The sequence below is a fragment of the Serinus canaria genome, chromosome 1 (assembly GCF_022539315.1).
Source record: "Serinus canaria isolate serCan28SL12 chromosome 1, serCan2020, whole genome shotgun sequence".
Lineage (NCBI taxonomy): Eukaryota > Metazoa > Chordata > Aves > Passeriformes > Fringillidae > Serinus > Serinus canaria.
This window is the reverse complement of record NC_066313.1, coordinates 22320457-22336432: the sequence shown is the minus strand read 5'-3', so window position 1 is coordinate 22336432 and position 15976 is coordinate 22320457. Positions and strand designations below refer to the sequence as shown.

At 44.5% G+C, this 15976-nt stretch overlaps 1 protein-coding gene across 1 annotated transcript in view; it reads right to left on the bottom strand.

The window, feature by feature from the left end:
• The window catches only part of GAP43 (growth associated protein 43), a 52603-nt gene extending 36837 nt beyond the window's left edge, over positions 1 to 15766 (bottom strand). The window contains exon 1 of the mRNA XM_009102557.4: positions 15454 to 15766. Coding sequence (XP_009100805.1) covers positions 15454 to 15483 — 30 coding nt within the window. The 5' untranslated portion in view covers positions 15484 to 15766. The remainder of the gene's footprint in view (positions 1 to 15453) is intronic.
• Between the last annotated feature and the right edge of the window lie 210 nt (positions 15767 to 15976).

The window sequence follows — 15976 nt, the reverse complement described above, 5'->3', positions numbered from 1 at the left end:
GGTGGTGGAGTCACCTTCCCTGGAGGTGATTGAGAAGTGACTGGATGTGGCAGTCAGTGCCATGGTTTAGTTGACAACATACTGATCAGAAAAAGGTTGAACTCCACAATCCTAAAAGTCTTTTCCAACCTAAATGATTCTGTGATTCCATTGTGGGAGTTATACATCAGTCACCCAGTATCTACCTCTGGGTCCAAAGCCACAAGCTGTCCATCCTTGAATTAGGTGAAGCAGGATTATCAGTGGAAAATGAAGGCTTTTTCCTAGCAAAAAATGAATTAATAGAAAGTACATCTTATCTGGAAATTTAATGAATGCACAATTACTGCATCAGGGGAAACCCCCCCTAAAGATTTAATCATTTAATATGTAAAAAAAGCTACTGAATAGAGAATTACTTTGTTCAAAGGATCAGCTATACCCTTGCCTAGGTTTTGTCAGCTCTGTAGCTACCCTGGAACATCAGAGCTGGAATATCAGGGCTGCTGCAGGGCAGAAGCACAGGGCATTGATAGAAGTGGAGCAAAGGAAAGGCAGAAATCCTGTTTAGCACTTTCCATGCTCTGAATAACTGAGCACTATTTCACTGCCACTGTAAAATGACCTCCTGTTTACACCACAGTACTTGAATCTTGTGGTTTTTAAAAACACTGTGCCTATCTCCAATTCTGATTAACTTCTCCAGGCATTTCTGTGCTGCTCAGCTTTCACAAATGGATTTCCAAACAGCAGAACTGCTTGGTATGGAACCCCTCACAGGTACTCAGCATCCTCTGCTGTCTGCTGTACCTGACAGCAAGAGTTTGGAGGCAAGTATCTAAGAGTTGAAAAATTAAAGGTTGGGGATATCAGCATCGATGATACCATACTGCATGAAGCTAAGAGAAAATGAATCATATGTGAAAGATGGAACTGGGTGGATATAATGAGGCAGAGCAACAAGAAGCACTTTTTGCCCTCTTCAGGGACAGTTCAGAACCATGGAAGAGAAGCAAGCAAGCCCTGCCAGTGGGGCCACTTACTGCACTTTGTGAGATGGGAAGGCTGACCTTAGCTTGGTAAGGCCCCTTCAGTTCCAGGGCAGGTGCTTACAAGTTACAGTATTATCTGCTGTGGTCAGTGCTTCTCCTTCTAGAGGGATAAGAAGCCAGCGAAGTTTCACGATCACAGATACTCCAATAAATCTATCTCCTGATGTAGTCCAATGCCCTTTCTGCCACCCCTTCCATTTGTGTGCTGCAGCAGTGCACATTTCCACAAGCGTTACAGCAAAGTTAGCCTAAAATCCCATCTGCATTGGGAATAGTAGGGACTATAACATCCCCACCATCTCACAAAAGCTAACACATGGTCTGCATTTCCACTGCCTTCTCTGGGCCAAACTCTGCATCAGATTTGGCCCAGAGAGACAGCCACATTTGCACCTGGCAGCATGGTCTATTTCTTCTCTACACTGAGAGCCTCCCACTTCCATTCTTAAGTGGCAGTGGGACAGTGTCCTTCCTCCAGATCTGCAAAAAGACCTTCTCTTTTGGCCACCCACACTGCCTCCATGAAATATCTCTTCTGATCACTCTGTCTTGACTGTCAGCTCTGCACCAGTGCTTTGGGCACCCCTTGGAGAAGTAACGTTCTTCTGGAGATAATTGATGGACACTGAGGCTTAGGAGGCAACACTATAGCTCAGTAGCAGCTAGCATATGTAGGCATGGTAGGAAAAAATCCCTGCCTATGCCTGACCAGAAAATTGTGTCTCATCTTACAAACCAGAGATCTGAGAAAGGCAATACAAATATTCATGGTCTCCACAACAGCAACACCATATCCAGATTTGGAGCAGGCTCTCACCAATAAAAGTGTATGGCAGTGTACCACCAACATTTCCGCCTCTTCTCAGGCTCCCTGTTAAGCACAGTTTGAAGGCTCTGATCTCTTTCTTAGGCACATCCTGGTGTAGAGCTTATAATCCAGACCCTGTTGTGAGCACAACCTCCTCACCTGGATATCCTCCAGGGCAACAACCCAAAATTAAAGCAAACAAATTATTTTTATTACTCAGTTTATTCCAGGTGAGAAGAAGGGAGTGGAAGAAGCAAGGAACAAACCTATCCTTTTCTTGCTGTCTAGATTAATTCATTCAGAAGGGATGTGAATGCTAGGTTAAAACACTATTGGTTATATGAAGCTATTGGTTATATAAAGAGAAAACAGGTAGAATTACTGCAGCAGATTATTCCACTTTCTTCTGTGCCTCGGTTTCCTCACATGCAAATGCAGTAATAACAAGAGTGCTCCAGGACTGATTTTTTAAGGATTTTACCTCAAATATCAATGAAAAGTGTAGCACTAGTTTCAGTGATAACAGCTTTGGCCCATTTTTTCCCAATTATTTTGCAACCTGTCATTAACAGTCACAAGTCAAAAGTAATGGGTAAAAAACCTGTCTTACAACCATCTTTCTGGGCACATGTTAAAGGCAGAAGCAGAAAATGTAAAATGGAGACTACCTCTGAAACCTCACTTTGACTTCCTCCTGCAAATGCCTTTTAATAGTCTTTATTGTATCTTTTTTTCCTTGAAAGTGTCCCTCACCTCAGCTACTACAAAGGAAAGAGCTCACAGAGTGGGTAGCAATTCAGTGTTTTCCTGTTATCCTAATTTCAACCGCAAAGTGCCTTATTTGCCACACACCATTCAAACCCATCACTGAATTCAGAATACTGATGTCTTCATGGTCTTTTTCTGCGTTGCTATTTTGCCATAATATCTCATTACTTCACGATGCTTAATGGATATTCTGCCAGGGAGATAGGTGGGGTTGTTATCTCTATTTTACAGACACTAAAATCAAACAAAAAGAGGCTGAGGTCAAAATGGCCAGAGCAATTTGGGTCCCCAGTTTGTGATGCCTCAGATTAGTCTTTCCCCAGCTCTCTGTGTGTTGACAGCAAACCTCTGTACAATACCAGCTCTGCACTTCTGCAAGTCAGACCCCAGGTGTCTCAAACTGAGAATCCAGAAAAGGAGAACACACCAATTAGTGGCCACCCATGGAAAACCTCATTTATGTGGCCTTTTCATATCACATAGGAACTTGTGACAAAAGGCAGGAAAAAGTCTAATTCTTCAGGGCAGCATTCAATTGCCAAAATACGAGACCATTCTTCTGGTTTTGAACAGCCCCCTGCCCAATTCAATATATAACCTTCATCACTGGCAGTAAATGAAACAAGAGTCCTATAGAAATCATCTTTGTTTATGGCAAAACTCAATCAGTCCCTAAGTGTATTCCATTCTGTGCACTGAATGAGACAGGGATCCTATTGAAAAAAAAGACACCACTGTTTGATCTTATAATTAAGAGCCACATTTTTATGTCTATACATGAGAGAAGACAAATTAAAGATGGATAGGCAACCCTTTTAATTAATTTTCTGTATACTAAGTGTTTGACTTTGAAAGCTAAATATATGCTTAATAAAGGTGTTTAATCTTTTCTTTTAAATGTAAACTAAAAAGGGAGAAAATAGGAAATTTCATCATTTGAAATCATAACATTCTCCTCCTTTGTATTATAAAGGTGCAACTGTTACCTATTAAATGGTTGCAAAATACTTTGCACTTTCAAAGCTTTATTCCTCCAATCTCATCAGACAAATAAATTAAAAAGCCACAGTGTCTATTTGAAGAAGAACCCTACCAAGAAAATTCTTGTCCAAACAGGAAAAGCCCAGCAAAGTTTGATGTAGATGAAAAGATTGTCTTTGACTATTGCAATTTATCTCATCTCCCAAAAGCTGAGATCCTATAGTAAGGATTACTATAGGCAGGGTGTCTTTTTCCCCTTCTTCTGTTGTGAAAAGATTCAGGAATAAACAAAGGATATCTTCCTAAGGGTTATACAGATTTACCATGAGATACTGGAAGATACCACAGATCAGCTTTAGCTCTTCTTTATTTCCATGCAACAATAGCTCTATTGGCAGCAGAGGGGATTAAGCACTGAAGGTGACTTCTAGCAGGAGTAGAGCACTCTGGTTGGGAATTTCTGAGTGACTGGCATACAAATGCTTTGAGACAATTCATGTCAGGCAGGTAGAAGAAGCCACCAGTTGATAAATCCCTTGTAGTTATTATTCTCCTGTGAAGATGATGAACAGGGCACCTTGGTGTGGAGTTCCAGCAGATGTATGTGTTCAGGAGATGGATGTAGGAGCTAAGTCTAGGAAGAAGTTGAGATGTCTTGCTGAAACCACAGCCTTAAGTCCACTAGAAAATATGGGTAGAATTGGGCACCTCAGTACCATAATGCACCAAGTGAATGCCTTTAGAACCTGGCTATAACAAATGCTGAAGACAGAGTGACATCTAAACAGTCTGGGTTTAGGCATCTTTCTCTACTTTTTGGGGAGGTATCTTCTGTTTGGATCCAAGCCCTGAACCCCTGTACTGAAAAGAAGAACTCTAATTCCTCTCTGACAGCATGTAGTAAATAACTATTTATTCAGTATCTTAGTGGACACACTAGCTTCCCTAAATTATGGAAGATGTTGATCCAATCTCTACTGTACCTGAAAAGGTCTCAAGTCTTACCTCCATCCTACAAAAGACTGCTTAGAGCAAGCTGCTCCTAGCTTTTCCTGCATAAGCTCCTTGGCTTTTTCCATGGAAGAATTAAATAATCATCAGGCCACAGACAGAGAGCATACAAAAGTAAAAATCACTTTATATCCTACTGGTTAAACACAGTCCTGCAAGAGGACAGACTGGGTCCAGGTTCTGCTTCAGTGAATATTTGATAATAATCATATGAAATAGTGTTGAAGGAGCACAAGAGCCCATTTAGCCCAATCTCTAGTCCAGAGGTACTTCCTGCAACCCTTCAGTGATTGAAGCCGCCATAGTTTACTCAGTATATCACAGTGCATCACAATCTTTTTGGACACCCCATTAAAGACCATTACTCCTATTTTTATACACCATGGGCAGTAGGAACAGATTACTCCTGTCTTCTTTCACTTGCCAGACTAGCATCTGGACCACTCTTGGCCTTATTCCTTTTAGATTAAACAACCCTAACTATTTCAGTCTTTTCTCCTTATACCTCAAGCAATTTTCATTATCCCAGTCTACATCCTCTCACAGGACCACACTTCCTCAGAGCGCAGTACAAAACTAAGGCAGGACATTTCAGCTGAGTCCTACATGTGCACATCAGAGCTGAAGGCTTATGAGATGTGTCTGATGGCCTGCGTTCCCACTTGCACAGCCTGGTAAGATGATGTTCCCCTTCCTGGCAACAGGACAATGTTCTAACCTAAACTGAACTTGTGGTCCCCTAGAGACCCTGTCTGCCTTCCTGAAGGACACCCTGTGGTCTCTCATGTAGAACGGGCTGCAATTTACTAATCATTCCCACCGAGAGCTCTTCATATTCACTCTGATGCTGTTCAAACCAGGTCCCTGGTCTCACAAGCTTTTCTTGAATTAGCGGTTTCCCCCAGCTCACCACAGCTGGTTTATGCCATCTGAAGATTTTATTAAACACTTCCTCTAGACAGTTACCCAGGTTAAAATTATAATATAAAGTACAATGTTCGCTAATGAAAATATGAAGCACTAGCAGGCCACAGCACAAGCTTGTGGCAACCTGCTCAATAGTTTTCCGTTTCAACAGGAAATCAGTGAGAACTTCTTATTGAGTAAAATTATCTACACCAGTTCTGCAACCCTGCTGTAATGCCTTCCTTTGGAACATGTTTCTTTGGTTCATTTATGATAAAAGACTGTGAGATAATGTCAAAATCCTTACAAATGACAAGGTATGACAACTACTTCCTCTGTATCCACAAGGCTTGTTACAGAAGAAAGCTAAATTAGTTTGACATGATCTGTTCTTGACAGGGCTGTGCTGGCTCCTAATAATCTTCTTTATTTGATTATTTCCACCTTTTTTTTTTCCAGGAATGAAGTTAAACTGGGTAGTCTGCAATTTCTTATATTCTGCTTGTTTTCAACCTTCTGACACCTCATCCAGGTCTCATGAGTCTTCAAAGCATTCAAAGCTTATGGTTCAGAGATTGCTTCCCGCACCTTTGTATATAAGCTAGGATGACATGAAAGAACCATCTTACATCAGAACGTCCTGATTTGTTCTGCCCTTTTCCTAGATCCTGATCTTCCTGCTTTGTGGCTCCTGTTACCTCTTCTAGCCATCACCTTGCAGCTGATCACATTACTGAAGATATGCAAAATGAGCATAAAATGCTTTGGCCTTATTGACAATGCTGGATGTAAAGCTTCAATCACAGCTCTCCCCTCCTCTCCATGAGCACCACAAACAGAGAGAGTCAGGATGATATTATTTCACTCTCTTGCTCTGGCTCAATTATTATTTTGTCTGTGTATTGAGTTGATCATGGGTTATAAAAGGATCATCCAGGCATTCCAGTAAACAGCCTATGAATGTTATGGGGACTTTACAGTTGTAAGTATAATTGTGTGAGGGCTTTAGACACCTCCACACTTAGAAAGAAAGGAAGCTCTAAAGTCCTCAGCCTGTGACAGGCATCTCTAAGAACATACTTCAGTTTAAAACAATCCCTTATTTCTCAGTTCAGAACAATGGTAAAATACTGTAAGGCATTTCAGACTGCTCTTGACAGTCACACCCTGATTAAAAAGTAATTAAATTCTACAAGATAAGGCATTGTCTCATGGTATCTCTTCCTGATTTGTGAAATCATACCACTCAAAGCAAGAAGACAATGAATATAAGTAAGAATTAACTGTAAGAGTTCCTAAGAGCCACATGGGTCATTTTTCACTAATTTGTCTTTTTTTTTTTTTCCTTCATCTTCTACAAGATCTTGTACACTGGCATCATAATGGAGGGTTCTTTTTGCTGCATATCCAGTTTTACCATATAATAGTGAGCTTCAAGCATTGTTTCACACATTAATTTTGCTAACTTTTCTCTGGAACATATCCAGCTTCTGTTAACTTCATGGTGATTTCAGCTGGCTTTAGTTCTTCTGTTATTTTGGAGGGAGATCTTTTCTTTTCTTGCTCCATTTGTCCTTTCCTTAGGGTTTCATCTCTTCTAGCTGGTATTCTGAGTGGAATTTAGGATAGAAGGGAAAAGCCATTTGCCAGTGCTGTGCTTTAGGCAGGACTGGTTGCAATTTTAACAGTCAACATTAAACATCAATTTTCTGTTGCAGTTGTCAGTCCTCAGAACTCTATGCAGGACTTGAAATTCTCTTGGGTTTTCCACAGGAAATGTAAATAGGAAGGGTTAAAACCACAGCATTTCATGTCTTATCAGGCAAAGTCTTCATTCTGACAGAATCATCTCAGCCTGTGCAATCCAGGTTTTTGCAAGCTGCCAGTCTGACTTATCCAACATAACAAGCTAAGAATTAAAATGTTAACTAACACTAGGTGAAGTGAAAGTTCACAGTTCTAAGGAACACAGTGAAGAGTCCCTGCAGGTGGCAAACTTTTGGTCCAGCTTCTAAAAGCCCCTCTGTCCCACTTCCCTGTCATTCCAGTACTGCCTCCCAGGTTCTCCACTCCTCCCAGGCACAGCCGAGTGGGTGATGCCCTCCTTGCATTTGCTCAGCAGGCGATTTCCAGCAGTGGATTTTACTCTAAGATGAAACTAAAGGGCTGCAATTTTACTGTCAGCAAATCAGTAACTGACACCTGTTTCTTTATGTCTACCCTTCCAAAGCTAGATGACTTTTTGTTAAATTATTTATAAATCCACCACTGAATGCCTTACTCCTAAAGCTGTGGGCAGACAGAAGGTGAAATGATGAGGCGAACAATGGTCAGCTCAAAACCATTGTGGTTTACATCCTGCTGGTTTCAATCTAAATTAATATAAATGATTGGCCTCTTCTGCAAAAGAGCAGAGCATAGAACCATGGTGCCCAACCTGCACACCCTGGAGTACTTAACATTGAAGATTTATAAGGTCATTGAATGCTGTTAATAAAATAAATGCATTAGACTCCAGTCAATAGACTGATGAACTGAATGCTAATTGATAAGTCTTAACAGTTATAAGAAAATCAGAACTGTAAATTATTCTGTACATAACCAATTATTACCAATCATCCCAAATCAAAAAAAAACTGAAGTTCCTGAAAGCACAGTAGCACTTCTAGGCAATTATGGGAAGGGTGGAATAAAACTAGCTTCAGAATGGGGATCAGATCAAAACACACTCCCCTGTACCCCTGAATTTTAGGGGCATTCAAACCAAGTAAGTGAGATTCTTTTGGAGCCCTTTAGCTTGACTAATTATCAGCTCTTATAGAAAGGTGTATCCTCCAGAGAGAATGCCTAAATATTGTGAGATGTCACAGCTTCTACAAATAGAGATATACTGTGATTATGGCTGGAATTAATTCAAGAATCTTCGGTTGCAAGATGAGTAATGAATGGGACTGACATTTATTGGTCATATTTTAAGAGACTGTAAGTACATCCTGGCTTCCCTCTTGAGACATAAATGCCAACCATCCCTGGTTGGCAGGTTCAGGACATCCTGTCTTGGGCCAACAAGACAGCTGTAGCACAACCTGTCACCCAGCAGCGGCATTAGAAGCCATGGAAGGAGCATGAACCATCAGGAAAGCAGGAATGCTGACACTAGTTTGTACTGCATGCATTGCTCCTGTTGCAGCCATACCCTTCCCAGCTGCTGCTGTGGCTGGGCAACTTTTTACCAAAGCCAACAGGAAGGTGAGAAGTAAAGATGCATCACTTGCTGTCCCTGTCTAGGGATGCTCATTTGTGTCAGCTGCAACTCTGCCCAAGTGGAGAACTGGAGCAGATACAAAAGCAACTGGAGCACAAAGAAGGAACCCAGTTCTCCTTCAAATACCAGTGCCAGGAAAGGTGAAGGGAGCCAGACCCTGGTGGTAGTGGCTGATGCTGCCAGCAGGAGTACTGCATGGTCAAGGGAGCAGGGGGAAGGAAAGGAGCAGAACAGATGGGGAGAGGAGACAGAATGAGTAACAGGCAGAGACAGCAGGAGCAGTGTAACTCCAAAAGCACAAATTCCTTTTGCTGTATTAAAAACAAATCACTATTTTCATTACACTATTCCTTCACCCCATACACATATTGTAGGCTGGATCACTGTGGTGGTTAGGGAGGAGCTACCACTCTGGTGAATAGAAAACTAAGTTGTAGCCCTGCTCTCAGGCTCTGGTCCATGGTAATAAAGCCTTGGTCTGAGAAGAAAATCAATGGTTTGTATTAAAGGAACTCAAGAGGCTAATAAACATCCCAGCAGTGCAGGAGTGACTGAGGATGGATAAAGCAGAGCTTTGCCTGTCTAAAGCATCTATCACTTCAGAGCTTCTGAATCTCCTTATCCCCTTTTTTATTTTCTTCCTCCTTTTTTTTCCCACTCTAATTGTTTAGTTGCCAAATTAAAGAAGCATCTTGCAGAGATGGCCATAACAGGCAGAGAATGCATGCTTAGATCAGTCAGAAAGCAGGTTAATAGCGCAGTCAGAAAAAGAAACCAGCTCTCCCTAAACCAATTCCTCTATACTGCCCTGTGGTGCTCACAACCATGAAAAGCCATTGAGTTTTACACAGGCACTCAGCAGGTGATAGAAAGAGCCCAAAGGAAATATAAACACCTTCTCCACTTGAGGCCATCAGAGCTCTGAGGTTACACGTCACCTCCTGGTGTGCTCAAGAGGATCTTGGAATTATAGATTACATGAGTGTGGATAGATTCCTGACTTTGATTTTGGACTTCAGATGTTGAAAGGTATTTCATCAGGGTACCTGCTCTGGTACTCCCACAGCAAGATATTCTACCAGCAAACATTTGTACCCTCCACCATGCCTTTCTGGATGACCAACCTCCTCTTATCAGCCCAACATTCCTCTATGTAGAGCTACTGGGCTACGGATGTTTCTTTACAACACTGAACACTGGGATTTCAAAACTTAGATGCAGACAGGTAAGGACTGCTGCCAAATGTACCCCTGAGACCTGTCAGACTCACAGCAAACAGGGGAATCACACAGTGACTTCCAAAGGGCATCAAAGCAGAGAACTACCATCAAAAAGGTTTCTCATCCTCAGGTGTCTTTAGAGCACTTTTAAGCATCAGAGCTTTTGTTCATTCTCAAATCCAAAAAAAACCCTCCCAGTGTAAGGAGGAAGCCCAAAGGAACAAAGGAATCACAAGTAGTTTACACTCAGGAAGAGGATACCGGGAGGGCTATATAGAAGGAAGGATGCATGGACCAGCAGTGCATGCACTGAGCAAATGGCAGTCAGCAATGCACCAGCACCCTTCCACAACCTTGCAGAGGCCTCAGCTTATAGAGCATGGTGCTAATAACACCACGTCTGTGGGTTTCATCCCATATGGACCCTTCACTTAAAAGCTGGACTTGGTGATCTTTGTGGGTCCCTTCCAACTCAGAATATTCTGGTGATTCTGGTGATTTTGCTTCAAATTATCTTAGCCAAAAGCAGAAGCAACCTTCAGGCTATAGCTGCTGTTTTACCTGGTAATACACAAACCCCTCAGCAGATACCTGTCTGTTTGGTAGAGATTAGGCAGAACCCACTTCTGTCCCATGTCGTCTGCCATGGACAGCACAGGGAGCCCACAAGTCACTATGAGGAGCACATGCCTCACTGTACAAGCACTGCAAATCCAAGAAGGAATACACATCCTTCATTTGCATCATGCAAGACTATCAGCCTGCCTTCATCCTTCAAGGGCCAATGGGCCTCGTTTTCCTTCCCATTAGCACAAAAGGCATTGCAACTTGGCAGCTCCCAGCAGTGAGAAACTCCTGCTCTCTGGGAAATGGGAGAGGGAGATATAATGTCTGTGTGGGATGATCCTGCGATGGCATCAAAAAATCCAAATCAGATAATATTCTGAGTTCAAAGGGATCCACAAGGATCACCAAGTCCAGCACTTAAGTGAATGTCCCACTCAAGTATTGATCCCACAGCGTTGGTGTTAATAGCACCATGCTCTAACCAACTGAGCTAATCTCAGGGTTCAGTACAGCTGGTCTACAAGGAGAGTCGATTTGAGGTGAAAACTCTTTGCACTTTCTCTTCCTAGTCCGTCAAAGCCACATGACTGAAGGAGAGGTCCCTCTCCTCTCCATCTCCAAGCAATGCCCACCCTTTCAGCACAGCATGGACAGAGCCTGGAGCTACAGCTCATTTCCTTATCCGATGGCAGGAGCAGCTCTGAGATCATTCAGGCAGCCTCAGCATTAGGCCAGGACAAGTCCTCAGATAATACATGGTTGGTTCCTTGGGCTGCACATGTGTCCCCAGCCTGGCATGGTCACACGGAAAGATTCAGCGCTGCTCTCTAGGCAAGGATGCCTCTGCACACCAGCCGGTACTGCCTGACTGGTTATTGCTGGGCCTTCGATTCAGGAGCAAGTGGCCAAAGACAATTTGGATCCACAGAATTATTTCTTTCCCAATAAGCACTAACACTGTCCTTCTCCCACTGGAATCTCTGCCTGCAATTAGTTCCCTAGGAGGGGGCTTGGCTGTGCCATTAAGAACAGTTACATTATATGATCTAGGAGAAATCAATGTCTCTAATAGTCAGCAAAGGCAGTGGAGGAGAGGGTGATGGGAGGGCTTTTTCTCTGGAGACACCCTTCTCAGTAGAAATCCCGGGGGTATTGCCCCAGGAAAAGAAATAGTGAAGACAGCAATTAAACTTCCATGGAACAATTGTTTACTGGAAGAAGCACAGAAGCTGCTCAGTGTCTCTTAGAAAGGCAGAGGCAGTGGCTAGACTCTCCCTAGGTGCAGATGAAGTGCCACTGCCCTAAAGTCAGCAGTCTTTGGTGATTTACACCACAAGTAGTAGGAGGCAAGTGGTCGGAGGAGGGGAGGGGATAAACACCTTTCCTTTAAAATACCCTTTTTCACTGTCCACAGTGGTGTTTAAAGGTAAGAACACGCCTTGCAAGTATTAAAGCATACTGGATCATGCAGTATATTTAAGTTACCCTAAATTAAGCCTGAGACATTTTAGTACCCTGAAGCAAGAAAACCTTCACTCTGCAGGCATCTTCCTCTCTCTCTTTTTCTCCATTTTCTCCTTCTTGTACACTCTGCAGTTCCTGGAATGACAAGCCACCTCACCGGCTGGCTGTAATTGCTGGAACTGTTCCCTAATGCTTTTCCCTTCTCCAATTGCATTAAACTGCATCTTTAGAGGTACAGCCCTGTTTATTCATGCTGCTCGTGTGGAAGGGGGAAGAAATGCAGACTGCCTCTTCTCCCCTCTCCCTCCTTTGATCTGATGGGTGTGGCAGGTTTAAACCTTTGCAGCCGCTGGCTCACCGGTGCTGGGGTGAGGAGGAGAGGATGGAACAGGAGGGAAGCCGTCGTCTAAGGCTGGTGATGAATGGGACTCATCTCACCCACAAGTGGGAAACCTGCTTGCGGGTTATTGTTTAATCACTCATGCAATCCAATAGTGAGCACATACCCCCATAATGTCCATCTGTTCTAGTATGCAGCGCATGCAACACTTGCATTTCTAGCCACCTATCTCACTGCCCAGCCCTGTGTGTTACTACTGACTGCATCTCTTTCTGGCAGAAAAGATTGAGCTCAGGTTTTCAGACATAGCTCAACCCAGCTTTTCAGTTATGCTACCTCTCAGCTGATAATTTTGTGGGCTCAGATTCAGAGGTGCAGTCAACTGTAGGCAGAAATGACAACACTTAGATATCTAGATCTCTCATGGGCGGGCACAGTCAGTCAGTCAGTCAAATACTTCACTCTTCACACTGGCATCACACCCACAAGAAAGAATAATCTGCAAGGTATGAGCGGGTGAATATATTTGTCTCTGAGGGGTGGGAAGACAGACACACACAGGCACACCTAGACACAAATGTGAAGAGATTTCTTCCACGCCCAAGCCTGTAATTTCAACATTTTGCTCCTTAGCTGCCAAAAAGGCGGGACACCAGGGACTTCCCCCGAAAAATAATTTGAGAGCTGCCTTTATTTTGGGAAGGAAACTCCTGCCAGTGCTGAAGAACGCATTCCATCCTTTTCTCTCAGTGAAAGGTCTGGGTGGGGACAGAGGAAGAGCACATGCTGAAAACCGAGGTCTTTTTCTTCTCCCAATCAGAGCTTTCTCTTGCGTGTCATCAGCTTTCCCGAGCGAGCCGCTGTATTGCCAGTTTGGCAATTGTGGCGTGCATTCAGGTAGAGGAGCAGCAGCTGGGTGGGCTCCGAGCCCACCACTATTCCCGAATGCGCTCAGGCAGGCGCGGCGGGGCGGCGTGGCTGCGGGAGGCTCGGGGCAGCGTGCGGAGGGAGCGCACCGCGTGCCCGCGCGTGTCCCCGTAGTAGCGGGGAGCGCTCGCCGAGCGGGGCCGAGCGCCGCCCGGGCACGCGCAGAGACAGGGGTGTGTACCGCGCGGTGCGGCCGTGCGGGAGCGGGCACGGAGGGCGGTGTGCGAGCGAGGCACCTGCATGCCGCGCATTCCTGAGTGCCACGGAACACAAAAAGACACGAGTGAGCCCAGAGAGGTGTAAAGAACAGATACATCAGAATATCATTCGGGAGCTTTAATGCCCGACCTGCGATGGTACGGGCAGAATGATCCCTATTCCCCCGTAGCTCTCTTCTGACTCCAAAGAACCCCAGAGCTCCCACTTTATTTTAAAATTTGCCGTGCTCCTCCGCCCACCGCTCTGTTACTTTGCCTCCCTGTCTGCCTTCCTTCTTCTCCTCTGCTCTTTTCATCCCGTATTTGCCATCAGAACGTGCCCTGCTGGCTGACTGCAACGTGTTCCCCCCCCTCCCCAGCTTTCACCCCCTCCTCCCAGATTTTGGTGAGCGCATAATTAATTTCAGAGCATTTGAAAAACCTGCATGAGGAAAAAAACACAGGATGACGCAGGGTCTCTTTCTATCCCAATCCCTTGCCCCTCCCCATTATTCTACAAATTTCTCCTTCGTCTGCTAACACACATCTCCATTCAGAAACACACTTTAACCTTTTTTCAACACTGTACTGTTCACAGGAACTGTAGTTACTCACATCAGCGTGTGAACAGAATACTGCAGTGCTATGCTGTAAAAGACACTGAAATTTACACCTATATAAAGAAAGTAAGCAGTATAGTGCTATGCCTATATGAGTTGAGTTTTGTGCTCAGAACAAGGACCAAAGCTCCTTGTCACTACCTTCAAATCCATAATTCTTGGAAGTTTTTAAAATGCCTTGCAAAGATATCTAGGGTCAGTTCCTGCCTCAAAGTTCCTACTGCATAAATCCAGCATCCTCCCAAGGAAGTCCAAGAGGTTCAGCCAAAAAGGCTTTCTTAATCAGAAGCAGGTTTGGGCTTACACACAAAATAAAAGAGGGAAGGGTGAGGGGGAAATAATCTAAGTAGCTTTTTTTTCCTAATTTCATTATCATTTTGGACACAACAATTTTAACACTGAAACAAGCCCCCACCCAAACCTTCTCATCATCTCAATTCCCTTATAGCAAAAGCCAGGCAGTACCAGGACAGAAAATGAGTGGGTTTCCAACAGGTTCACACCGTAAGCTTCTCTTATCCCACCCGAGTTCAGAGCTAACAGAGGCGTGGTCCTCTGTCTCTTTCCCAGCTGGTGCACAGTTGTCTAACTGGTTGTACTATGAAGGGTATTGCAAAGTGGGTGACTCTCCCTCTCCTTAGGCTAATGTTTTTGTTATTATTTAGTTGGATTTTTCACTGTAGCATAGGTTAAAAAAAATTCCTTCAGGTTAATTCTTGCTCAGATTGTTGCAACACAAAAAAATTAATACACCTGTCCTCCGCGCCACCTCTCAGCACAGGCACATAAAGCATCTCCCATTCATCAGAAACAGGAGCAATTGAGAGCATTCTGACCAGGGATCAAGGCTCACTGGGCATCCGTTCCTTTTTGGCATAAGATGAAGAATTGCTTCCTTTATCTCCAAGGTAGAGCCAGATCTCATCACGTTTCCTGCCAGCTGCAACACTCCCCTCCACTTCCCCCCCACCCCGCCCCATCCACACCCTCAGAACCACAGACAGAAAACCCTGGGCAATATAACTGCCCCTATTAAAGGAAAAAAAAAAAGAATAGAGGGGGGATTCTGGTAGCTCCCCCAAATGTGGATGCAGGCCACCCCCCTTCCCCACATCACCAGCCCCGGAAAGGCAAAACAGTCACGTTGCAGGGTGTGAAAAGAACCTTCAGTCGCAAGATGCTAAAGAATTGCAAAATAGACGTCTGCCGAAAGCAGCTGAAATTTCCTCCCCCCTTACCCCAACCCTACCCCAGCCCCTCACACACTCAGGCAGACACACACCCCACGGACATCCAGCAGCCTGGGAGGCTTCTCAACAGAAAGAAATATAAAAATCTTGAGCTCTACCTGTTTTGTTCTTCTCATACAGCACAGCATGATCGTATTGTCCCCTTCCTTCCTTCTTCTTCCTTCCTTCTCCTCTCTCCTTTTCCTCTTCTCTCTCTTATCTCTCCCCCCCACCCTCTCCACTCCCTCCCTCCCTCCCTCCCTCTCTCTCTCCCTCTCTCTCTCGCTCACACACACATACACACACGAGCACACGCGCGCACACACACACCAGGGCAGTTAGCAGCAACTGGAAGGTCCACAGCTATTGCTCATCACACATGCACACGCTGCCTCTCCCTGCCTCCCTCCCTACCCTTCCCAGAATTGTTCGCCAGCTCTCCCTGACTCGTCACCTCCCCACCCCACCCCCACCCCGGCAGCCACCCCCGCCCCCCCAAGTCCCTCGCCAGCCTCATGAATAATTAAAATCTTCAATCTGGACCCAATTACCCAACGACTTTCCCACTGTACAGAGGCGACAGGGGAGAGGGGACACTGCGGGCTGCGCAGGGGTGGGGTGGGTTGGGGTGTGTCTGGGAGG